The sequence below is a fragment of the Ziziphus jujuba genome, chromosome 11 (genome assembly GCF_031755915.1).
Source record: "Ziziphus jujuba cultivar Dongzao chromosome 11, ASM3175591v1".
NCBI lineage: Eukaryota > Viridiplantae > Streptophyta > Magnoliopsida > Rosales > Rhamnaceae > Ziziphus > Ziziphus jujuba.
In genome coordinates, this window is record NC_083389.1 from 15508334 (window position 1) to 15533887 (window position 25554).

A 25554-nucleotide genomic window follows, 5' to 3' on the forward strand; every position below is an offset into this window, starting at 1 on the left:
TAGACAAATACAAGGCAAGACTTGTAATTAAAGGATACAAGCAACAAGAAGGCCTTGATTATTTTGACACTTATTCTCCAGTGACGAGAATAAATTCTATAAGGATGTTACTAGCGATCGCTGTATTGCGGGATCTAGAAGTACATAAAATGGATGTGAAAAACAGCCTTTCTTAATGGAGATCTAGATGAAAAGATCTACATGGAGCAACTAGAGGGTTTCTCCGCTCCAGGACAAGAAAAGAAAATTTGTAGATTGGTGAAGTCCTTGTATGGACTTAAACAAGCTCCGAAGCAATGGTATCAAAAATTTAATAATGCCATGCTAAGTGATGGATTTAAGATAAATGAGTGTGACAAGTGTATCTATGTAAATGATACAGAGAATGGATATGTCATTCTTTATTTGTATGTTGATGGCATACTCATTATGGGTAGTGACGACCTTATGATTCGAAATATGAAAGCCATGTTAAATTTCAAATTTGACATGAAAGACATGGGGCTTGCTGATGTGATTTTGGAGATAAAAATCATAAGGACTTCGAATAGAATCATTCTTAGTCAAATGCATTATGTGGATAAAATATTGGCTAAGTTTAGTAAAGATGATATTAATATAGCCAGAACACCCATAGATGTGAGTTTACACTTATCCAAAAATAAAGGAGAGAGTGTATCTCAAGTGGAATACGCAAGGATGATTGGAAGTCTGATGTACTTAATGAATCGTACAAGACTAGATTTAGCCTACGCTATAAGTAGACTAAGTAGATACATGAATAATTCGAATGATGATCATTGGAAATGAATCGTTAGAGTATTAAGATACTTACGATATACTCATGAATATGGACTGCACTATACGAGATATTCAGCTGTATTAGAAGGATACAGTGATGCCAACTAGATATCGGATATCAAGGATTCAAAATTCACTAGTGGCTATGTAATTACATTAGCGGGTGTAGCTGTGACATGGAAGTCCTCAAAACAAACAGTAATAGCTCGATCCACGATGGAATCTGAGTTCATTGCATTAGATAAATATGGTGAAGAGGCCGAACGGCTACACCAATTTTTGGAGGACATTCCGAGGTGGCCTAAACCTGTGCCAGGAATAAGTATATAATGCGATAGTCAATCTGCGATTGGCAGGACACAGAATGTGATGTATAATAGAAAGTCTAGACATATTCGTCGTAGACACAATTTTATTAGACAGCTAATCTCAACTGAAGTTATCTAAATAGACTATATAAAGTCGAAAGATAATGTTGCAGATCCGCTAACCAAAAAGTTAAATAGAAAACTAGTTGAAAAGTCATCGAGGGGAATGGGATTGAAGCCTGTGAATAAAGTTAATACGGTAGAAACTCAACCTAGTTGACTGGAGATCTCAAGATCTAGGTTCAATGGGACAACACAGTTGTAAAGACTGGTATGGATCACTATGGAGGTTAATCCTTCGTCCATTCCTATGACAAACAATGATAGAAAAAGGTTAAGTATAAAGTATGCTTTTAATGATTCCTATAAGTGTGTGTGGTAATTTATGTATAGCTATGCTGATTACATTGGGAATAGGAATCATCTATGTGAGATAGAAGAGTGGCTGCTTCAAAGGAGAATTGTTAAGGGCACAATTCTTTAGAAATTTTTGCAGAACCAGGGAAGTGTTCAGGGCCAAAATGAACACAATAATGAGAATTGAAGTGTACCAGGAAGGAATCATGTGTGGGCTATGTTGTCATTTACACAAAGGATGAAATGGTTCAAAGATATCGCATCTACCATTAGTCAGTAAAGTAGATGTAGTCTCATAAGGAAAAGTTCAAAGAGTAACATCTATCTATTCTATGCAGGTTCCAACTGCAGAGCTTTACCACTAGAGTCATGATTTGTTTTAGAAAAATAAAATCATTCACATGGGGGATTGTTGAATTTTGAGCCTAACAAGTGAATGATTTGGGCCTTAAATGTTTGTTTTCCTTACGGTTGGTGATTGAGGAATTTAGTGAGTTTTGATTATTTTTAAAAATAAATAATAATATTTTGAATTAGATGGGTTGAGAGTTTCAAGGAAACAAAAACTCTTTGTTTTGAGAGGTTTAAGCACACACATTCTTTCAACGTATTTTTCAGTTTTAGAAAACACAGAGAAAATAGATTTTTCAGAAAAAAACAGTGACAGTGGTAAAGTGAAGGTAGACAAAAGTTCGAAGAAAAAGTTTTGGAGGTACCGTATACAAGATCTTGCAGCCGTTGTATTCTAGAAGACGTTTGTCACAAAACTACTACATCGGTAAGCGTAAAATGTTTTAAGAAAATTGTGGTATTCACTTAAATACATAATTTGTAAAATGATCTTTATTAATTGTTGGATGGATAGTATCTTTCTATTAGGCGATATTTTTGGAAATTTAATTATTAAAAAATAAAAGCCTTTGTTTTTTTTTTTGGTTTGGTTTCTTTGGAAAAAGAAAGCAATTGTCTTTAAAAATATTTTTAAAAAATTAAATAAACAAAAAGAATTTGCTCTCAAGATTTTTATTTTTATTTTTATTTTTTTAAAAAAATCTCTTTTTGGACCCGAAAGCCCAATACTAGGTTGCTCCGGTTGGGAGTAACCCCTTTTCTTCAGTCGTCTACGAAGCAACGCCATTTCCCTTTTTCTCCTCTAGGGTTTTGCCACCTCTGCAACTCTTCCAACATGCAACTCACCCTTGAATTTGGGTAATTGCTCTTTCTTTCTTCTTTTTCCCAATTATTTGTTAGGTTTAAAGAATTACCCATCATTCTTTTTTGTTTTTTATTTTTATGTTTTATCAGTATGGTTCTTGAACCTTTTTATGATTTTATGTTGGTAGTTGGTAGTTAGGTTAAGTATTCTTTTGTTTCTATATGTTCTGCTTTATATTATTATTATTATTTTCTGTTTTGAAATTTATAGATATTGCTGAGTTGGGTTTACGCTTTTGAGTTATGATGATAGTGTTTGTGGAGTAAACGGACCAGAGTCGAGAGATGAATAACATGTTACAACTCATTCTCATAATTTTAGGGTTCTACAGTCCAAAAGAATGAATCTTTATGATCCAATATATATGTACACACACACATGTACATATTACTTGTTATCATTAATATGTACTACAAATATTAAACAAAGTACAGTATAAACGTTTCATATCCATTTCTAGTTGAGTAAATGATTTATCATATATATATATATTTTTTTTTGATGGATATGAATTTTTCAGATTTTATTTTTCCCGGTTCCAACTTGTTTTCTTTTGCAGTGCTGTATAACTTGGGGAAGTAATCTTGTTTGTGTATTATGGGACTAGAGTAATATTTTTCATCTTCCTTTACATTTCTGTTTTTCTTCTTTTGTCTTAAGTGAAATGCTCAATTTGTATGTTATTTGCTTCGCACTAATAAAGTCTCCAACCTTTTTCTTTTCGTTTTTTTCAACTTGGGATTTTTTTTTTTTTTTTTTCATTGCTAAGAAATTTTTGTAGGCAAAGGTCCTAGATCAACCACTTGTTAAAGATGTAAACATTGTGAAATATTTGGAAGTTTAAGCTTGTTTCTGTGTCCCATTCTTATTTGTATCTGCAAATAAACACATTTAATCTCGTTTCACGTTGGTGCCCTTTAAACTTGACTGCAATGTTCTGTCCTCTGATGTAGTGGGGGATTGGAGCTTCTATGTAACTCTGTAAAGATTCATAATGTCAATGTTGAACCACAAGACATTGAATTGCAAGGCGGCACAAAGAAGGTGAAGTTTTTCAACTTTTTTATGGTGATACAAAAGAATAGCATATGATTTGAAGCTAACATTTTTATTTTTCGTCTCAGTTAATCATGAAAGATTTGCTAACTTGGATCCGTGGGAATTTGATCAAGGAGAGGCCTGAAATGTTTATGAAAGGAGATACTGTGTAAGTTAAAATCCACTCCAATGCTCAAGATGAAGTAACAACTGTGTTTTTCCAAACTATTCAACAACAATTACATTTTCAATTTGTTGTCAACCATGGAAAAACCATAACCGAGTTTTTTCATGTTTACTGCAGGAGACCTGGTGTTTTAGTCCTAGTGAATGATTGTGATTGGGAGCTAAGCGGCCAACTTAACACAACACTTGAAGAGAAGGATGTGGTCGTTTTCATTTCAACCTTGCACGGTGGATAGCGTCTACATCATTGTTACACTGCTTAAATGATAAATGCAATGGTTTTGTAATGAGATTGTAATAGTTTGGTATAATGTCAATGTTTGTGAACCTTGTTACCGTGAAAAAGCATTTAAGAAATAGATGGAAAGTTTTGGATCAATTGGTTGGTTGTCATCATTGGTATGCATTGTGGCTAAGCTGTTTTTTAATGTTATATAGTTTCACTATCAATAAGTATACCTTGAAAGAAAGTGATATATCTTGTGTTTTATTTGATAAAACTTAGGGAACTAAACCATTTAATCGGATGGAATATGGCAATACAAATGTTGGTTTGTCTGCTAGTGATAAGAAAAAGAATTTGGTGAGCCAGTACCAGCTGGATAAAAGACTAGGTGAAGACGAACTAAAAAAATCAAATTATGTATGTATCCCACTGTGTGGGGCCAAATAAGATCAGCAACGATAGTTGGCTCAAAAAACATGCAATGAAGAAATTTGTTGAGAGTGGGATTTGAACCCACGCCCTTTCGGACCAGAACCTTAATCTGGCGCCTTAGACCAACTCGGCCATCTCAACTTGTAATTGCACCATTACTGCATAAAAATAAGAAGTATCCAGTAGGGACTATATATATACATATATATAGATTTTGGCTTTGATATGTAATTTATGTTCTTTAAAGATGGACTGCCATATAGGAAATAAAGATATAATGTCAATCTATTTGACTTATAAACATCTTTTTAAAACATTTTCATCCTTTTCCTACCTGCGACTGGGATCAAATTTGCATCAAAATGATCCATTTCCTTGTAACCTTAAAATTCTAATGTCAACAAAATATAACAAGTTGATCATAAATGTAAGAATACGGATCTGAAGCTGCCATGGATCTGTGCTCTCTTCGTTTCTTCCCAATTCACATGGAATTGGTTTCCGGTAGTGTAAGATGGATACTCTGATATCAGTATCAATATCAAACAGCCTGTTGTGCACTGTGCATAACAATTATGGTCACCCAAATGAGAGGATAGCAAGTGATACAGAAAGGACGTTAAATGAAAGTGCTACATCATTATTTGATATCCAAAATTGGATAAAAACTATGCTTTTCTAGCATTCCTCCACAATCGCCATCGAAAAATATGCATCTGCCATGCTTCCTCAAACAGATTTGATGTACAATCTGACACAGTTAACATTCTAAAAGGAAAAATTATTCTCTTTTGGAACATCTTATATGAACCGTTCTCATAACAATCATTAATCCACTAGCAAAGTTGGATATATGGTCCAGAACAAAATATCCCACTTTATTAAATCTAAAAGTACAACAAAAGAATTGGTAAATTCAAAGTACAAAACTAACTACCTGAAGCATTAATTAATTAGCAGTAAAACAGAATATTTAGCTTCTTTGATGGTCCAATAAATTGGAGATGGTACCATTTGATGGAAGACAAAACCAATAAGTGAAAAAGAGAAGGAATACTTCTAGCAGTTGTATAATTAAGAGCATTTGCTTTCCTTTTCTTAGTCTTTGCATAATCAGGCTTTTTGCTTTCCCTTTCTGAGTCTTTCTAGCTCAGCCTCAGCATCTTGTAACTGCTGCCTTAAGTAGGATATTTTTTCCTCTAATTCTTCCACCGTGCCTGTAAACCTAGGCGGCTTATATGGTGTCAGAAAATGCTTGGAAAATTCTTTCAGTGCTTCAACTCCAGTAACCTGCAAAATCCACAACTGCCAAGTAAACGAGCTTATCTATCAATGAGCCACCATTTAATTGCTTAAACCCCCATTAAACACGTAGGTTTCAGATTCCTGAATCACTTGGGTACAGGGAGTTCTGCAAATTTAAGGTGCTATTCTATCACATAATGCCGTATATTTGAGAAAGAGAAGAATGACAAAATCATCCTGATAGACACCGAACTTTAATGTGGTTTGAGGTGCGTCTACCATCTCCATTTCTATTAATGCTGTGGAAGTAATCAAGTGTTCCATACTGGTTGGTCACACATATTAACAAGGAATAATGCTTAGTCCAAGAAATACTATCCAGCTCCAGTAACGGTTAGTCCAAGAAATACTATCCATCTCCAGCAAGGGTTTGCTTTTTAATTAACAAGTGTTATCAGCCAGAATTTTCTCCATAAAGGAAACGAAACCATAATAAGACACTTTTGCAACAAAATATTTCTACCTTTATATCCAAAGATATATAATCGTAAGAAGATTGATGATCCCAAAGATTGAGTAATTTGAACTGAATTACAGAACCAAAGGACAGGAAACATGAATTGCATCACTAACATTGCAAATCATGTGATTCATTTGACATGCAACCTAATTCTAAATGATAGCACTAAAATAAAATAAAAAAATGAAAAAAAAAAAAATCTAACTTGGTAACTTTAAGAAGAACAAATTAGGTAAGTTACCCTTTCTAAGCTATCATTTCATTTGCATTTGGCCCCACGATGTACAAAAACTATACATCATCTATTTATTTATTATTCTCGTTAAATTAGTTAATTTCCAACGAGTGAGGCTATTAAGCACAATCATATTTATTAAAACCTCAAGTGACAATGAGAGGAAAAAATGCAAATGAAACAGGAGGCAGGGGGCAAAGTATAATAAAAACACTCCCTCCTCACTCTACCCCAACTAACCATCTCAGAGACACTTTTCATAATTTATATAGTACATGTTATGTTCATAATTTCTATAATACATGTTATGTTAACTTGGTATTGGAAACATTGGTAACTTAAATATTCCGCACTTTACCTCTTCTGGCAGCAATGGCAGCTTGGTGATGTGAAAATCATCATACAGCATGTAGAACTGGTCAAGGTACCTCTTTTGCATTCGCATTCTTGCTTTGAGCAACTTAGATTCCACAACTATAATAGCGAAGAGCAATAAAGTATTGGTTATTTATTTATTTATTTATTTCTTTATTTTTACTTTTTTAATAAAAGAATAACGGTAGGAAAAAAGAAAACAGATGAACAATGAATTTGGTAGGCATACCTTCTTCATCATAAATTACTTGGTTAATGATAATGTTGTGAGTGTCTATCTCAAACTTGGTGAGTTCCTGGACTAGTCTCTCTGTTTCATAGAGAGAGAGGAACTCCGGAATGCAAACACAGACAAAGGTTGTCATATCCTGCAAAAGTGAAATATGAGTGCATTCGTATGGAAATTAATGGTTTCCGCATAATCCTAAAATGAAGGGAACATAAAAAATCTCCACTTGGTTCACTGGGGGGAGGGAAAAGAAAAAGCTAGTGAAAATTGCATCCAAGTTGCTTGATTTAATACAAGTCTCTTGATAAAATGGAGTAACACATCCAATCTAAATGTCATTACTAAAGTCTAAACCCAAAACTTTGCTACCAGATGGAGTGTATTACCACAGCAGGAAAAATCCTTTTTAAGAAAAAGGGAAAAAAGAACCACAAAATTCTGGACAGCAAAGTCATTGAGGGTGCTCAAAATTGCACTAGAAGCTCAAATCACTTGGGCAGAAAAGGAAGTTGAGTTTCATTTTGGGAAAAACAATGTGAAATGGGTCTGGTAACCATTCTAATATTTAAAGAGCAATGAATTAATTAATTATAGTGGTTATTGGAAAGAATGAATGCAAGAGACAAGAAAACCTTTTAAAAGTAATGACTCTATAGTAAACTTAAAATGCAAAACTATTGCAGGTGCTCGGGTATTTTAAGTATTAACTGTAAAATCACCTAATGCACTCTAAACAGCATTCTTATGGTTTACAGTTTTCCTGCTAACTTCAAAACTGTTGTCCTAGAACCATATGCACTTAAAGGTCCATTTCATTTATGTACGACCTTCACCACAAATGCATGATTCGACATAAACAAAAAACAGTTAACAACAATTAACCATTATCATCTGATATAGGAAAATAAAAATAAAAATATATATAAATATATATCTAATCATTAAGAATAAAAAGGAATATAGAAGGAAAATCTTACTGGGTCTCTGAATTGCTGGTTGACTTTCTCAATCACATCTTTCATGCCCTCAAGCTTTCCCAGAATTGCATCCTCTCCAAAATCATCATCGACACCAAACATGCGGGTCATCTGTCATGAAATTTAAAAGAATATTTCGTTAACGTCATTAGTTCTTGAATGATCACAAGCTTGCTAGAAAATTAAATATTCAAATTCTTAGTGGTTCATATGTTTTGTTCAAGGAAGCTAAGGGTAAATTCCATTAGTAGAAGAACTATTTTATTAAATTTAAATGTCTCGAAAAGGATAAGGACACCAAAGGTTTCAATCATACGGGTGTTAGAGATAGAAGAGCATAAATAAAACCAAACTCGATAGAAACTGATCTCTTCAGGTGCTGATTTAATTGGAATAAAAGATCATATCAATACAAGGAAAAAGTATTTCATGAAAAGCAAATAAATGAATGATAAATGAAAGAAGAGAATTGAAGAGTCCAATTCAATGCAACTTTATTAGGCTGGATAAAACGGAAATTCTTAATCTATAGACTATGGTTGATAAACCAACAAATCTTATGGGATCAAAGGTCTGTGGATATTTCATGCTTTGTCTAGTTTATGAAAGAGTATCATGAAATTCGCATGTTGGAGAACTTTTTTTTTTTTTTGTTTTTCTTTTTGATAGGTTATTAATGATAATAATAGTAACAATAATAATAATAGCAATTACATAAGAGAGGGTGAACTGTCCTCAAAACCTAGGTGAAGAGCTCTAGTAAGGAATGAAACTATATAAAGCAGTCCAACTAGAATTAAGCAACTTAATACCTAACTTCTGATAGAAAAATATGCATTCAAAAAACTAAGAAACAGATGATTTTTCCCCCTTTATGGTATGATATTAAGGACCACAGTTGCAGGAGTTCAAACCCTGGATGAGTCCATGTTGGAACTGGCTTTTGCCACTCCAGTTGTTACCTTGGAGCCTACGGCACATCGTGCAATATGAATAGATGATTATACTTGCTAACATGTAAGACTTGTGATGGAATCCAAAAACTTTGGGATACCTAGATCATATTAACCAACAAATCCAACCTAATCCTAGTTTTTGTTAAAATAACATATAACCTATTAAAACAGACCACAATACTAAGAATCAGTGATGATGCTCATATTAAAAGCTAAGAGCATACCTGACTCATTACACCACCAAATTTATTTTTCAAAGACATAACTTTTGAAAGACCCTTCTCTAGAGTTGATGGAAATTGCAATAGCCGAAGTGTATGACCAGTTGGAGCAGTGTCAAATACTATGACAGAATAATCCATTGTTTGCACCAATCTGCAGTAAATAAATCACGCAAACAGAGTAAACAGATGTATGAGTTGTATTTTTTGGCTAACTGCCACTTCTAATCTTTAGCCTTCTTTTGCTGATCTTTTGAGGTTTTAGCATGTAGCACCTGAGTCTTTGGTTTGCAATGGTCTGTTGTTATCTATTTACTTATCAAAATTTCATTTTGTAAATAAATTAAATAATTTAAAAAGAAAAAAGAAAAAGAAAAAAAGAAGATAGATGACTATTTTTTGAGGTTTCTAATATTATTAACTAGGTGAATTTTGATACCCAAGAATGAAAAGAGGAGGCTTTCTTACTTTAGCATCTCTGCAAAGCTCATTGCTTCATCAATTCCAGGAATGGCATTTGCCAGCTCAGACACGAAACCATCCATTCCATCTGCACTGCCCATCTCTTCATTGTCAACTGATGGATCAACTTCCTGTTAAGGTTTGTAACCAAGAAAATGAAATTACAAAAAAACCACATGATAGTTTAACTTGCATAGATATTAATGCAGATAAAATGGATAAAGAGTAACAGATACAAAACCAAGTCCGGTAGTTCTTATATTTCTTTATTCAGCGACTAACCCAATATCAAAAGCAAAGATAAATGTCTCTAAATAATCAAAACACAACACCAAATTCCCTACAAATCTATAAAAAGAGATTCTGAAGAACAGAAAACCCATGAACTCATTGTGTCAAATTTCCCAAAGTACTAAATTCGGACAAATCTACCATCATAACCGGCAAAAACTATAAAATACAAACTGGGCATTCCAAAACTCACACAAAGAAAACCCATGTCTTAAAAATGAAAATCCTCCACAATCCCAAGAAAGAAAACCAAACCCATAAGAAGTAGTAAAGCGAGGACTTACGGATTGAAAAAACTAAAAAAAAAAAAAGTACCATAGCATAGAGATTGGTGAAGCCATTAACGAGAGTAGGAATCTTGGTGAATCGCTGCTGAAAGGCATCACTGAGGTTGTGAGCAGGATCGGTGGAGATGATCAACACGGATGATCGAACGGTGGCGAGAAGGATCGAGAGGATTGAGCTACAGGTGGTCTTGCCCACACCGCCTTTACCACCCACGAAGACCCACTTCAGAGATTCTTGGTCCAGAATATTCTGCATACTCCCTTCTGGTATATCTATTTCTTCTTCTGCCATTTACACAACTCTCTCTCTCTCTCTCCCCCTCCCTCTGTGTTTCTTCTTCTTCTACGCTCAGAGAAAAATATACAAAATAACAAATAATTATTTATTTAAAAAAATTTAAGAGAGAGAAATAAAAATGGTTTTCTGGGTTTTTGTTAGGATGTTCTTCTGGTTCGAAAAACAGAGGGACGAGGAAGATCGAACTCGGCAAAGCGCCAAGGTCCTGATTTTCTGAGTTGCGTCTGCTTTTCCTCCCAGGCGGCGTATGATACAGGGGATTTTGCTAACGTGTACGGCCTAAGCGGGTTTTTTTTTTTTTTTTTTTTTTTCCCGATAATAATTCATCAAATTTATATACATTTTTTAAATTTATTTATCCATATATTACTTGAATATTCAATTAATAATATATTAATATCTGTATTTGATAAATAAATTCTGTAATTAAGTATTTCAGCGTAAGTAACATTATGTATGTTTAAATAAATGAATACATACTACACTATACCAAAAATGAAGGGAAAATAATTTATTTGTCTTTATGAAAAGGAGGAAAATAAATTACTTGTTCAAGAAGAAAATTAAATGAATATTTCTAAAGGGAACATAAAAAGAATAGTTGTAGCACAATTATTATTATTTTTATTTCTTTTTGAATTAGAGAAAAATAAATTAATTGTTGAAGAAGTAAATTAAATGAATAGCTCTGATGGGAAACTAAAAGGAATAGTTATAGTACAATAATTCTAACAGAGTAATTAATCTTGTAATTATTTTAAAGGTTTATTTCATTTGACACCCAAATTATGATTGGTTTTTCACTTTACCACTTTGCATGGTATTTTTAAATAAATAAAAAATGAGACTCTTAAAAAGTAAATAATGCAAAAACATTGTTTCTTTCATAGGCAAATTCATAAGTTATTATATATATAATCACTTAATATTTCAAAAAAAATATATAGATATAAACATAATTAATTTCAAATAAAGTTCATTCTTAATGATCATTAAATCATATTTAAAGTTAGAATTTAAAATTTAAAAAGTTGAATTTAAGAACATACTAAAATCCTATTTATGAAAAATAAATTCTATTAAGATCTAAAGATTAATAAATATAATTTTAAATTTAAATTTTTGATGCAATCTAACTATTAAAAAAAATTAAAAATTTATGCTAGTTCTCATATTAAGGAGTTTGTTTGTTAAATATATATATATATATATAGTAAGTCTCAAATAAAGTTCACTTTATTTTATTAAACTAAAGTTCATCTTGATGATTATTAAATTCTTAATGAAAAGTAAGTATTCATTTACTAATCTCATATATCATCTTATAAATATTGAAAATTTATTAATATTTCTAATTCATTAGTGACATTAATATTATTATTATATTTTTTTATCTATAAATGTATTTAGTAACAGTTCAAATAATTGTAACTAAATTAGTTTTGGTGAGATTTTTTAAGAAGTGATATTAAATTTAGGTGTTTTTGGTGAATATTACATTATGTGTTAATAAAATAAATAATGCTAAAAAAGAATGACACCTTGCAACAAATGTTAATAAGCATGTATTTTGTGACAATTTGTAGTAAATTGACAACAAAGTGAATGCCACTAATTTATGTTTTGTTGTAGTTTTTGCTAGTCAAACTTTAGGTTATATACTTCATTCAAAACAACACTTTTAACATTTTTTTTTATCGATATAACCAAAAGCAAAAAAAAAAAAAAGATTTAAAAAAATTATTCTCATACACAAAATAACCATATAAAAAGACCAGTTATATAAATTTTGTATTGGCTACCAATTCAATTTTTACAACAATTAATGTTGACTACTAAACTAGAAATGAGCTAAAATGAAACAAAAATAAAACGTGAAAGGCTAGTTAATTTTTTTTTTTGTTAAAACAAAAATGCATTTTTGAAAGAAAAGAAAAAATCCAAATATACAAGATAAAATTAAATTTTTCCCAGAATTTATTTTTTGCTTTTATAAATAAATAAATAAATAAATATATATATATATATATATATATATTTTTTTTTATACAAAAATAAAATATCTTTTTATTTAAGAGTAATATTAAAGGTACAACTAATGGATATTTTGGGCACTAGCATTACTCAGAATTTTAATTGCGGTCCTGATCCTACTCATGCCATTTAAATGTTATACGTTTTTTAAAAAATTCCTTTGGCATGTTATCAACATTTATCCATTCAAGAGAATTTCCTTTTATATATCTATATTATATAAATGTGTTAAATAATAATATTTAATATGTATTATTTAGTAAATAAATTTGTTTAACATTTTGATACATGTAATATTACTATTATAATATTGGTTTTTATCTGCATTCAAGTTGGTTGTGTGATTCTCCTTGGTTTTCTTTTGGGATTTTCTTATGGTTTCGACACTCTTAAGTGGGTTTGCTTTCTTTTCCCTATCTCGACTTTCTACTACATTTATGTTTATTTTGCTGCTACTATTTTTTTTCCTGGTTTAAAATTGCTTTGCTTTAGATAATTGTATATTACAAATTACAATGCAGGAAACCCATTCCTTAGATTGTTTATTTTGTGGCTATGAGCTTATTTTTTGCTTTTATGTCCTTGTTTGTTTTGATGGATGAATGTTATGTTTTGAACATCTTAATAAATTTGATTTAGTTAAATTAGGACTCAAAATCCAATTAACCCATTTATAAGCATCATTAGCATGACATGGTAAACTAGTTCATATGAACCCCCAACCCTGTGTCCCAACCCTGAACGCTACATTCCTGCATAACTCAGAATAATCTGAGGTAGTGATATCCACAGGTTGCTTTCAGTTTCTTGACAAGTCCAAAAGCATCGCATCGCATCCCATGGTGGAATAGGTAAAAAAACAGATTGGAAATTTCCTTATCATTTGCATTTAGATTTCTTCTTAAGCTCCAGAAATAGAGAAAAGTGTTTGTCAGCTTGATAATTACTCGATGGTATTTTCAATAAAATACTATACAACATTTTACAAAGAAGAGTGGTAGCTATGTGTATTAGTAGAGAGAGTTGTAAGTGAAGCAGGTGGCTACTATGGAAGATATACAGATGAACAGTGCAGGAACCAAGGTGGTATTCAACAGCTTGCTCTCACCCAGATACCCAGATAGTGTTATTGTTCCATCAGCAATTACTCGAGCTAGTGTCCCTGCTTCTGTCGAAAGCAATCCACCATTGTAAGTCCCACGAGAAAGCCTCGAAGACATTACACGAGAAAGCAGCGACAAATTCACACCTGAGTTGGTCAAAGAAATAAGATTTTGAAATTATGTGAACAAAAGAGAGCTTTACTATACTAATGTATTTAACAACTTTGAAACACGCCGCTATGTTACTTGAAAAAAGTGTAGGTAGAAAAGAATTGGATTTTGAAGACATTTATGAAAAACAAATCAAGGTATGATGATTGTATCCAGTCAAATTGAATAAGTCATGCAAAAAGAACTAATTTTGGGGTGAAGAATGAATCAGTTTGGTGCTAAACTAGCAAAATGAACAATAAAGTCGCTAATCCAGAATTATTTATTAGACCTTTCTAAATGCAGAATGAAAAAAGAAGTTACCTTCAAGAACTTCTGCTGACACGAAAGTAATAAGAGCTGAGCCAACATATTGAGGGACTGTGTAAGGGATCAGTATATGAAAGCTTAGGACTATGCCTATGCATACCATGATTTCAGAAGCCAGTAAAACTTGCCTGGGAAGAGATTGTTTGAGAAGAGAGAAAATATGTCAACCATAGATGAAAGATAAAAATAAAGTTGGAGCAGATATGATTTTGAATTTTCTTATAAGAATCTACCTTTCTTCAAAAATGTTGCTGATGTAGCTCCCTACAATAATGTTTACTGGAAGAACTGTTAGCCCAAGACAAGCAAGAAAGATTGCCACACTACTTGTAGACCAGATAAAATAATATCCAGTAATCACACTTGATTCAGCAAGTAAAATTTCCATTGCGTATTTGAGCATGAAATATATAAGCAGTTGAACCTGACCAAAATGATTCAAGTAAGAGATTGTCTTAACTTCTAAAAGCAATTCCTAACTCAGATGACAAAAATTAGTCTTTAGTATAGGTTAAGAGTTTGTATGTAGATGTGTTAGGTACATTGAGAAATAGATTTGCACTTACCTTCACTGATGGTGTTAGTAACCTATACGCGGACACAATCGAATTGACTGGCTTTTGAATTTTGTCAGAATCTTCTTCAGCATCATCGCAATCTTCGTCTCCATCTCCATCTTCATCTTCATCTTCTTGCTTGGTTTCAGAGTTTATCAGTAATGGTTGTGTAAAACCATTATCTACAGAAACATTCACAAATTGTCCTGGAAAAGAAACTCAACTTTTTATTTAAAAATGTTCATAGAAAGTAGAAAATTGCATAATAGCATCAAACACTAAGGCGGTGTAATATTAGTTTCTGAAGATCTCTAGTGAAAAGAATAACAGTAGAGAAAATAGATGGAAGGTATTGTGAACAAACCAGAGGTAGATTCCTGTGGAACGACACTTTCTTTAGTCCGATCTGGAGGTTCTCTAAAAGAAATCGACAACCACAATAAATAAACAAGCCATGCAAGAGCCATAATCCAACCAGGTAAAGTTTCTTGATTGAAAGTGAATTTGTAAATCTTGAAATCAGTTTGGAACAAACAAGCAAGAGCAGGACCAACAGCCATTCCAAGTGCACTTGCACTTACAAAACCAGCTGAAGCCTGCATTCGCAATTTAAGCGGTACACAATCGCTGATATAACGCCTATTAACTGCTCTTGCAGAACCTAACCTGAAATGATAGAATGGCATTGTCATTTGTTGAATTATAACACATAAGGTCATTTTTAGAATACAAAGGTTGGGAAAGAGATAAACCCAAATTTATTCTTGTTATGCAAATTATGCAATTGATTTTGCTCCATATCTTAAAGGAAGAAATACCCTTGAGCATGAAATATAATAGCAATCAGATTTCCAACAATCAAATGTGATGAATGTTAAATCTCACTTACCCGCAGAATAAACGACCAATTAGAAGAACTGCTATCGAATCTAGATCATAAGCCAGTGCATATAGAGTGTTTCCCACAAGAAGAACAATGCTACTAAACACAAGAGGTTTCATGTATGATCTATTAGACCATGCACTAAAATAAACTGAAGAAAACACTTGTGCAACAGCCATTGAACCAATCACAACACCACAGACGGTTGCTGCAGCTCCAAGGGTAAGGGAGTAGTTGTCAGCTGTCGGGACAATTATATATGTATTGACCATATATAGAAATGTGTTAGCCAAGTTTAAGAGAAGTGACATAAAATGATATCTCTGGTCATCGTCTTGTTCCTCAGACGGTGTTGGTAATTCGTCCTGCATAGTAAACGCATGTGTTCCCAAAAAGTGAAGGAAACTTGTTGAGTTTGATAGCCGCTCTACAGCTGCTCTGATAGAATGAACGACGGGATCCTGCAGAAAAAAGATGAGCATGTTTAGAACCAGCCGAAAAGTAACTGGAAACTACTAGTATACATGAAATCATGCATAGTAACATGGTGAAGTTATATGAAGTTATGCACAGTCACTCCCATTTAAATTCAGTTGCATGGATCATATTCAGTCAGCTGTGCTTTCTTAAGCAATTGTTCTTTCTTTTTCTTTTTTTTTTTCTTTTGAATTTTTTTAATACAATCAGACAAGTGCATGCATGAACTAACAAACTTATTATGCGACTATAGTTTCTGGTCTACAGAAAAATGTTCTTATTTTCCACCAATATGACATTTTACAAAATGTATTCATGGTGGCAGTTATTTTAAGAGACTTTAGCATTTTATCCCTCATGCATATGTGTGTGTATACATACATATTTTATATATATAAATGATTTATCTTTTCTAATAAAAAAAAATATATTACCAGATAAACGTGAATTTCAAAATGAAATGCATAAATATGGTAATATGGTAACAAACACTTTGTACATAATACTTGATGGATTTGAGAGTAAACCGGGTGGGAATAAGCTGGCTGATCATAAATTGATACATAGCTCCCATGGTTGTCTTGAAGATCTTGGAGGTCTGCAAGATTGCGAGATATAGCTCCAACAACAGCCCCAATACCCTGTACAGAACATTTCGTTATCAGCTGATTATGCTTCGGTTTATGTGATGATAACAGAACTTAGTTCTTATGTTAACAGTCTGTTGCCACATTACAAAACAAAAAAATGTTGATAATAAGTATCAAAATCTGGCACATTACCACATGCTTGAACACCTGCTGCAACTGAGAATATGGATGATTGGCACGAGTTTTGACATAGTAATCGGCAAATTTATAGCCAAAACGCTTATCAAACTTCTTCAATATCTTACGCAAACCAATAGCGTTCATCTCAACAAAAAAGAGAAGCCTTAAAAGATCCCTTCCAACTGCTCTATATGCTTCTTGCAGTTCGGTTACTTTTGCTTCATCTGGATGTTGTATGAGAACATCATACTGTTCTCCAAGATTGGATAACCTGCTTGCGAGCAGTCCTTGTTGTTCCAGCAAAAACAAGACAATCTTCTCAATCTAAATTTAAAAATAAGCAAAGAAGACATTTAGTTTGTTAATCATCCATAACATTACATGGTTGTATTTTAAGATTTGTAACATTCATAAATGGCAACAAGAATCCTGCTCTGTCTTTCATCAATATCATGAAGATAAGAAGTCTAACTCTCTATTGAACTCTCAGCATATTTAAATTAGTAGGGGCACGAGAAATATAGGAAATGCAGTTTCAGTGAAAACCAGAAATTGAAATGATTAGGTGTTTACAAACTAAAAAATATTTGATGTTTTCCCTACAAGATTATGAATGACTCTGCACCTGAACATAATGTTTTAGGCCTCACCTGACTATCTAGTAACCTCGAGAAGTCCTTAAGAACATTATGGCGATCCTGTGTTCCAACCTGAATTTGTTGTGTGTAACGCTTGACTTTCTTTTTCATAAGCTTGTAGTTAATATAATATCTGAAAATATGCATAAAATCACACTTAAATGGAATTCATAATTGGAAATGCCATTTATATTTTGGCATGATTATGAACATGGAATATTAAATTTACTAATAAAAAAAATGCTGATTAAGAGAAGATTATACTATCACAAACTGTCATGTAAGAAAAGAAATGAGAACCTAAACTCTTTTCTCATGCTAAAATCTTGCCAATACACACGAAAGACCTTTGTCTCATCAACTAATAGAATTACTTGAACAATACAAGAGTACTTAACATTTCTGTTAAACATCATACAAAATTTCCAATCTCCTCAACTTTAGTTGTGCAACTAAAATCATATACCAGTCACATGACTGTGACATCAAACAGCATTTCAAAACATGCATTTAATTTCAGACCCTGCAAATTTTCACCTTTTAAGGCTCAACAAACTCATTCCAAAATCTTTTGTCTCCTACTGAAAAAAAAAAAAAACAAAACAAAACAAAAAAACAAAAAAGAAAAAAATAAAAAGCCGAAGTGGCATGTAAAGTCTTGCACCAAAGTAAAATACTCTTTCACATTGTATATGGTTTTCTAGCATTCATTATATATTGCAGAGCGCTGAGAATCAAAAGGAAAAATCGAAGAAAGAGTGTATTTATGTTAAACAATTGTTAAAAGTTAATGGGACATACCCTTGCCATTCCTGGATTTGTGATTGTCTCAACTTCTTTCCAAAAGCAACCATCTCTGAACAGATTCCTCTGATAATAACGTACAAACCATTATAAAGAGTAAAAAAAAAACATGGACTAGTTTATCTATACTGAAATTTGATTCTCTGCACTATTTCCCCAATGCAGATGAAGCCCAATAAAATATTTCAAAGTAGTGAATGAGAATCAAACGACTACATGATTGAACGGAAAAAGGGCTAAATGCAAAATGTTTGTTTAGCTCGTAGAAAAATTGATACGGAATATCATAATGAACTATTCCCAAATGAGGAAATTTCATTTTGGTGTATATAATTTAACAATGAGGAGGATGCTACAACTCTATACTAAATTGACCAAACACTTCACAAAGGCCAACCTTTAATGGGTTTACACAAAATTATAAAACTATCCAAAGGGAAATTACTGAATTGACAAATTTAAGTCTTTGAATATATAAACTAAGCTTTTAAGAGTTTTTTTTGTGAAACAAGTCCACAAGAGCAACATAAAATTTCCATAATTGGTTACAAAAACACACAACTTATAGAATGAGAGAGAACTAACTAATACAATGAAACTCTACCAATACATAATTAAAACATAAATACCATATTCTTTAATCTAAAAAACACAGCCAAATTCATACTCTAATCCCTAACAACTTAGCTTACTCAATCTGAAAACAAAGAAAGCAAAAATAATGGACAAGAGAGAGAGATTGAGTAAAACACCAAATCCAGAGCCTGAGACCCTCGTTAGACGTTGAATGATCCATTCATGATTGGAAAACAAGCCCTTGTTGAGATAATGGATAATTATTGAGCAGATTACAGAGGACTAAGATTAAGAAGCAGAGTACCACCAACAAACAATATGTGAATCTAAGAAACCAGTGACATGAGAGAGATTTCCAAAATCTCAGGAATTAAAGGCAACAAGTTGAGAGAAGAAAAGAAACACAGAGAGAGAGAGAGAGAGAGAGAGAGAGAGAGAGGTCGACATGAATCTCGCGCAAAATTTAATGTGGGTTATATAGGAAAAATCAAAATTTGCATGAGAACTGGCTTATACATAGCCCACGTGATGTTTGACAATTACATTACAAAACCCACCTCCTTACTTCTAAGCACTAACCATAAACTTCCCTTCTGCCTCCTCAATCTAATTCCTTAATTTCCATTTACATATAACTAATATTCATATATAATATATATCTATCTATATATATATATATATATAAATAAATGATATACAGGTGTTGTTTTATAAGAGTGACATGTAAATCTTTTACGTGGTTGGGAAGTGGGTTTTAGAATTTAGTATAACGTGTGGTATCCAGGGAAAGAGATAAAAGCGGTGTCTATGTATGTTATAGCTCCTCTTTGTAGCTACTTGCTACGTACATAAACTGATAGACTACAGAAAACGTAACTGCATTTTTCTTATTCTCAATTACTGTACTCTACAATTACTTTGTCTCCAATATCTTGCCTTCAAGAAATTTGTTTATACAGACAAAATTAAATGAACATTCGTGTTAAAAGGTTAGTGGCTAGATTGAACTTGGAAATTTTTCTCGGGAACAAAAAATGATGGAATTAACACTTAATAATGTGCTCAAGAAAAACAATTTTAAAACTGAATATTAATATTGGAGCGACATTCACCACATAAAATATCATCAAACTTGTAAACTCATACGTGTCAACCTGATACAGGTTTGCTTAAGAAAGTTAGTGAACCAAATAAAATTTTCATATTTCCATAAAAATGGAGAGAGGGGCTACAAAACCAAAAGGTCTGACACATGTTAAATTTATGTATACTGCAGGATGATGACAATATAAGAAAACATACACTTAAAAATTGATATCTCAGAAAACATTGATTTCACAATTGCACATGTTGTTTGGTTCTGTTTCTCTGTGAACAAAACGTATGAATTTTAACCATTCACGCAAAAAAACACATACACACACACACATGATATATACACATATGCATATTCCCGATACAGATTTTGAAAGCAACCCCTTTACATATATAGACATTTCTAAGACCATCGCGCAGCTTCACATGCACATGCAAAAGCATTGCCATACTTACAGGTGCTATATGTACAGCCTTGGAACCCAGCAGAAAAAAACAAAAGGAAAAAAGTAGTCAGATTTCCATGGTGTTTTGGACCTGCTTCACTGGATGCCAAATTTTCATATTTTCTTCATGGACATGAGTTGAGACATCCTACTTTCCTCTTTACTAGAAGAAGAAAGAGAGACAGAGAAGGACTGGCCGAGTCACTCCCTCCTATTATATATATATAACTGAAATTTGTTTTACATATAAATTTGACAGAGCCCTTTTGAATAAAAACAAAATCAAGAGGCTTCTAGAGCTAATTATCTGCTACCAAACAACCACAAATTCACTCTTGTTTTTGCTGAAGAACCCCAAATTCACTCTTATTCATCAATTGGCCTTTAGAACAATGAAAAGCCCATGTATTTATTTATATATTTACTGATCAACAATGTCATGATCATGATCAATTAATAATTACAGGACCTCGAGATTTTATAGTTCAAGTTAACTAAAGCAACAGAAAAATTAATCAATTATGTAATTATAATCTAACTTTTTCTTGAGCGTCTCAATGTAATAATTATTTTGTCTTCAAGCTTTTCTTTAAGTCTAATCCATGGAATATTCCACTATTCTTTTTCATGTGTGTATATTAAAGATGAAACATTATCCCTTTCTCCACTACTACTTACCAAGAAGAACAAAGGTAAACAGACACAAAAAAAAAAACTAATTTTTTGGGGAGAAATATGACTAACAAAATAGAATATTGAATAACATTAAGTTTAACTAATCAAAGAAGTCCACGTTTTTGTATAATGTGTGACAAAATGTAAGCTAAAGTCCATAGTGGGTCTATTATATAATATATGCTTACTAGGGCATGTGAGCGTAGATTTGTTGGTACAAACATATCTTGCATGTCAATGTCACATAAGATGCTCTTTTATTCACAAAGTGACAGAAAATATAATTAGGTCTCAGCCACAGTAAGCATAGAATTAGTGTTTTGTTTGCTCCGTCCACTTACATGTTTATTATCTTTTATTTGATATATATATATATATATATATATAGTCCACTGGGAATATTCCCACTTATGCATTTTGTCCACTTCTAAGTGAACATATAACTGTCTCGTAATTAGCAATTTTTTTTTTAATATCTCTGTCTGATTACAAATTAGGGTTTTGATTTTGATTTTCTAATTTTTTTTAACAAATTAATTAACACAAAAATTAAATAATTGGCGTTCGATTTGTACTGGTGTTTCGAGGTTGTAAATTCATGAAAGTGAAAGGAAATGAAAAGTCCAAGAATTTTACAAGTGTGGTCAGAAAGAAAGAACTGAAATTAGCCATGTAAAATATTGTTTGAGATATGTTATATGAGGTGGGAATTTTTTTAATGAAGAGGCTTTTGTTCTTATTGTTTGTTTTTTTGAAAGAAAATTATATATTAATACAAGCTGTTTGTGTTTAATTTTGTTAGCTTTTTGTGATTAGGAACCTAACCCTTAAATACCCAACTTTTGACTCTGCACAAAAAAAAAAAAAAAAAAGCAAGCTCTTGGGATTGGGTTTGTATTTTAAGCCAACTTTTGGCAACAAAAATATGGAAGATAAAAACCATCTAATCAACTGTGAGATATATGAATTTCAGATTCATAGCCAACTTTTACAACTTAAAAAGAACGGAAATTTGCAACCTAAAAGCAAAAGGTATTAGTGGAGAGACCAAATAATCATTTAAACTATAATATTTAGAGCTTGCTATATATATTATTAGTGCTGGTTTAACACAAGTGAAACCAATACTAACATGACTATCATTTATCAGTTGTTTTAACTATGAAATAATTTTTTTTTTCTCTAAAAGTCTAATTTGAAAAAGTAAACATTTTTTTGAAATCTATTTAAATTATAATTTGGTATGTAGTTTCAATTAGATTATTAATAAATAGTATTTTTTTTTAAAAATTGTGATCATCAAGCTATCTGTATCTATTATAATCATGTTTGTTTGGTGAAGTTTCCAATATTATCTCTGCCCCATAGGTTTTTCCCTTTTTTTTTTTTCTAGGTTAATTATGTTTTGCTATAATTAATCCATTGTATAGAATCTAATTTAATAAGATTGATAAGTCATTCACACTTGTAACTAGAAGGTTGTGAGTTCAAGATAATAAAATAAAGTAGCTAATTATTGTAAATATGATAAAATTAAAAAAATTAAAAAAAAAAATAAATATGCCAACGTGGTATGGCCTATTTATTTAAAAAAAAAAAAAAACTACTTACTATGGCCCAATTTATAGGAAACATCACTTTTGGGCCCACTACGTACCCATGTTTAACTTGTTTATGGTCGATGATCCTGATGGTTCTTTAGCAGACAAAAAATGGGCCTTCTTTGAGACTCGTAAGGTGGGTCCAATGCCGAATGTCCAACTCGTAACTCCTATGTATTTTAATGTTTTATTTTAGTTTTTCTTTTTAAAGATTTTTAGATAGTTACTTATATATAACCAAAATGAAAATATTCTCTTAAAAAAATTATTATCCTATTTGTGGATATAATGTGCTGATGGGTCATGATTCATGGATAAGAAACACAATTAATTTTATGCAAGAGCAGTGCCTGTGGATTAATTTGATGTGGGCTTCCAAGTTTTGTACCATATTCCTTCAAAAGGAATGAGTCGTTTCATCTTTCCTTTTTTTTTTTTTTTGGGGTTAATATTCTTTTTTCTTTTTTCTTTTTTTTGGGGGGTTGCACAATGATTCGTTCTTTTGGCATGACCACAATAATATATATGTAGTTTTTTGTCAAATATCAATTGTCAAACAATTTTAGATCACTTTGTTTTTTTATTTATTTATTTTTTATCATTATGATTTCTAAACCATATTGCATTTTACCAATTGGTTCCAATTTTTTTTTTCTTTATCAAATCAGTCCTTAAACTCAGTTTTATTTATCATGTCCTTCCTTTTTTTAAACACACTTATCATGCACATGCACATGGGGCATTTTGAAGGGCAATGATGGTCTTTTCACACCCCCTTTCTCATTCTCTTGTCCTCTTTGCCTCTACAACTTCAGATAAATGAAGACCAAGCTAATCAATCACACATCAAAATTCCTCAGTTCATCAATAACAGTAAATTTAAAGCATCAGACCATCAGATCAGCTCAAATATCATGTAAACATAAAATTTCGAGAAAATAATTAGGAAAAATGTTTTAAAAGTACTCAATCAGACCCACAAGACCAATTTTGCTCATCATGGAGAAATTGAGAGGAGGAAGCACTCTTGATCAGCAAAGAAACAAGATCTATCAAACTTTTTTGTTATCTTTGTTTTGCAGGGATGTTGATGAATTATTATTATTATTATTATTATTATTATTTTTTCTTTAAGAATTGTGTGGCAAAATTTTGGTTTTTCTTTTACTTGAAGTACCCTGCAAAATGGCCTCATGTGGCATGTGCATTTAACGGGTTAAATTAGATGGAGTTTAAGAAAAAGACATATGGTGATAAGTAAAGCTGATTTTGGGGATTGATTTGTGGGGAAAAAAAAAGGTTTTGGGTTATAAAATGCGATATAATTTAGGAATATATAGTAATAAGTCCCCCTTTTTTTTTTCTTTTTTCTTTTTTTTGGGTAAATTAGATCACTTTGTTTGTGTTTATCAAAGTTTAATGAATATTTGCTAAAAAAACACCATTTACGTCAAAACAAAATATATAAATTTTTTTCTTTTCATAAATTAGAAAAAAGATTTAATTCATTATTAGACTTTACAAATCTAAGAGTTATTATCAATTATTATTATCAATTAGGATATTCTAAAGGAGAAAAGTAATTTTATTTTAGTAAAAGCTTCCATAACCAACTAGGATTCAATTATTTTAGAAACCACTTTACCGTTTATAACTTCTAAATATACCTAGCCAATATGATCTAAACACACTCTAGCCGTTAATACATAATCCAAAAAAAAAAGCTTCTATAACAAATGCTCATGATAATTATTCTAATAAGAGGTACATGTCAAGGAAATAAATTCAACTTTTCCTTTATATTCATAATGTCCAAAAAAAATGTAAACATATTCCTTAACAAGAAAGATATACCTGATCTAAAAAAGAAGAACCCTATAGAATTTCCATAAACGACATTACTTTTTCTTCAAAATATAGTATATATCTTTGTCCATGACAAAATTTATGGATAGAAAGAAAAAAATCTGTATGCATATTCCTTAGCAAGAAAGATATATCCTATGGTATTTCCATAGCATTACTTTTTCTTCAAAATGCTATATTTCTTTGTCCATCACAAAACTTATCAATAGAAGAAAAAAAAAAAAATGAGAATGTTCTTTGGTTTCTTATGTAAGTACAAGTCTTTGCCTTCAATTCAATTATTGACTGTACTAATGTACTAATGTCTAGAAATGACATTATGACATGGTAAGACATTCTATTAGTCCTGGCTCATTAAGAAAAACTGCTTGATTTAGCTGTCAATGGTGATAGCAAATTAAGTTTCTTCTTGTTTTGTTTACTTAATGAATTTTGTTTATTTCTTATAATTAGTCGTCATTAGTGCAATAGGTTTTCTTTATTTTCTTTATTTTATTTTTGTATTTTTTATTAATTCTTATGGAAACAAAAGTGCAGTGGTAGTTAATGCAAGGATAATTAATTGGATATATTAAAAAATAAAAATATATAAGAAAATTAAACTAATAAAATTAAATTACTATTTTAGCTAATCCAATGGCAGTTAATTATAAAATAATGATTGATAAATAACATTTTTTAAATTTTTTTTGTTTACTTTGAAACTAAAATTAAACATGCATGCAATTGTTATGGGATATAGTGCGTGTATATATATATATATATATATATATAATTAATTTTAAATAAGATTTATTTTATTTTATTAAACAATGATCTATCTTTTATA

General features: G+C 31.5%; 3 protein-coding genes and 1 non-coding gene across 9 annotated transcripts; 1 reads left to right on the top strand and 3 right to left on the bottom strand.

Annotated features, from left to right (window-relative positions):
• The first annotated feature begins 2574 nt into the window (after window positions 1–2574).
• LOC107432675 (ubiquitin-related modifier 1 homolog 2) lies at window positions 2575–4345 on the top strand. Its single transcript, XM_016043863.3, has 4 exons — window positions 2575–2735; window positions 3696–3786; window positions 3867–3949; window positions 4085–4345. The coding sequence occupies exons 1-4, from the start codon at window positions 2713–2715 to the stop codon at window positions 4200–4202; spliced, it is 315 nt and encodes a 104-aa protein (XP_015899349.1). The 5' UTR covers window positions 2575–2712; the 3' UTR covers window positions 4203–4345.
• A 339-nt stretch (window positions 4346–4684) lies between these two features.
• Window positions 4685–4765, bottom strand: TRNAL-AAG (transfer RNA leucine (anticodon AAG)). The gene has a single exon. It is a non-coding gene; the product is annotated as a tRNA-Leu (tRNA).
• A 713-nt stretch (window positions 4766–5478) lies between these two features.
• On the bottom strand, window positions 5479–11022 carry LOC107432679 (ATPase GET3A). Its single transcript, XM_016043867.4, has 7 exons — window positions 10451–11022; window positions 9851–9975; window positions 9386–9536; window positions 8206–8316; window positions 7229–7367; window positions 6983–7098; window positions 5479–5914 (listed from the first exon to the last, which is right to left on the bottom strand). The coding sequence occupies exons 1-7, from the start codon at window positions 10712–10714 to the stop codon at window positions 5738–5740; spliced, it is 1083 nt and encodes a 360-aa protein (XP_015899353.3). The 5' UTR covers window positions 10715–11022; the 3' UTR covers window positions 5479–5737.
• A 2647-nt stretch (window positions 11023–13669) lies between these two features.
• On the bottom strand, window positions 13670–20932 carry LOC107409232 (SPX domain-containing membrane protein At4g22990). Of its 6 annotated transcripts, none has more exons than XM_048466192.2 (11): window positions 20594–20932; window positions 18464–18532; window positions 17675–17795; window positions 17037–17348; window positions 16761–16895; window positions 15784–16238; window positions 15259–15560; window positions 14904–15100; window positions 14571–14761; window positions 14332–14465; window positions 13670–14003 (listed from the first exon to the last, which is right to left on the bottom strand). In XM_048466192.2, the coding sequence occupies exons 2-11, from the start codon at window positions 18514–18516 to the stop codon at window positions 13765–13767; spliced, it is 2139 nt and encodes a 712-aa protein (XP_048322149.2). In that variant the 5' UTR covers window positions 18517–18532; window positions 20594–20932; the 3' UTR covers window positions 13670–13764. The 6 variants fall into 6 exon arrangements, with proteins under 6 accessions (XP_048322149.2, XP_048322148.2, XP_048322151.2 ...); XM_048466191.2 differs by lacking the exon at window positions 20594–20932 and adding an exon at window positions 19219–19676; XM_048466194.2 differs by lacking the exon at window positions 20594–20932 and adding an exon at window positions 19219–19675 and having other exon boundaries at window positions 16782–16895.
• Window positions 20933–25554: the final 4622 nt, after the last annotated feature.

Excerpts from the sequence above, each read along its gene's own strand:
- LOC107432679 (XM_016043867.4), bottom strand. The coding sequence starts at position 10,714 with ATGGCAGAAGAAGAAATAGATATACCAGAAGGGAGTATGCAGAATATT. Across the intron at positions 9,976-10,450 it reads TCACCAATCTCTATGCTATG|GAAGTTGATCCATCAGTTGA; the intron begins GTACTTTTTTTT and ends AAACCTTAACAG. Across the intron at positions 7,099-7,228 it reads AGTAATTTATGATGAAGAAG|TTGTGGAATCTAAGTTGCTC; the intron begins GTATGCCTACCA and ends TCGCTATTATAG.
- LOC107432675 (XM_016043863.3), top strand. The coding sequence starts at position 2,713 with ATGCAACTCACCCTTGAATTTGG. Across the intron at positions 2,736-3,695 it reads CAACTCACCCTTGAATTTGG|TGGGGGATTGGAGCTTCTAT; the intron begins GTAATTGCTCTT and ends CCTCTGATGTAG. Across the intron at positions 3,787-3,866 it reads TGCAAGGCGGCACAAAGAAG|TTAATCATGAAAGATTTGCT; the intron begins GTGAAGTTTTTC and ends TTTTCGTCTCAG.
- LOC107409232 (XM_048466192.2), bottom strand. The coding sequence starts at position 18,516 with ATGGTTGCTTTTGGAAAGAAGTTGAGACAATCACAAATCCAGGAATGG. Across the intron at positions 14,762-14,903 it reads TACTAACACCATCAGTGAAG|GTTCAACTGCTTATATATTT; the intron begins GTAAGTGCAAAT and ends CATTTTGGTCAG. Across the intron at positions 14,466-14,570 it reads AGCAACATTTTTGAAGAAAG|GCAAGTTTTACTGGCTTCTG; the intron begins GTAGATTCTTAT and ends ATCTCTTCCCAG.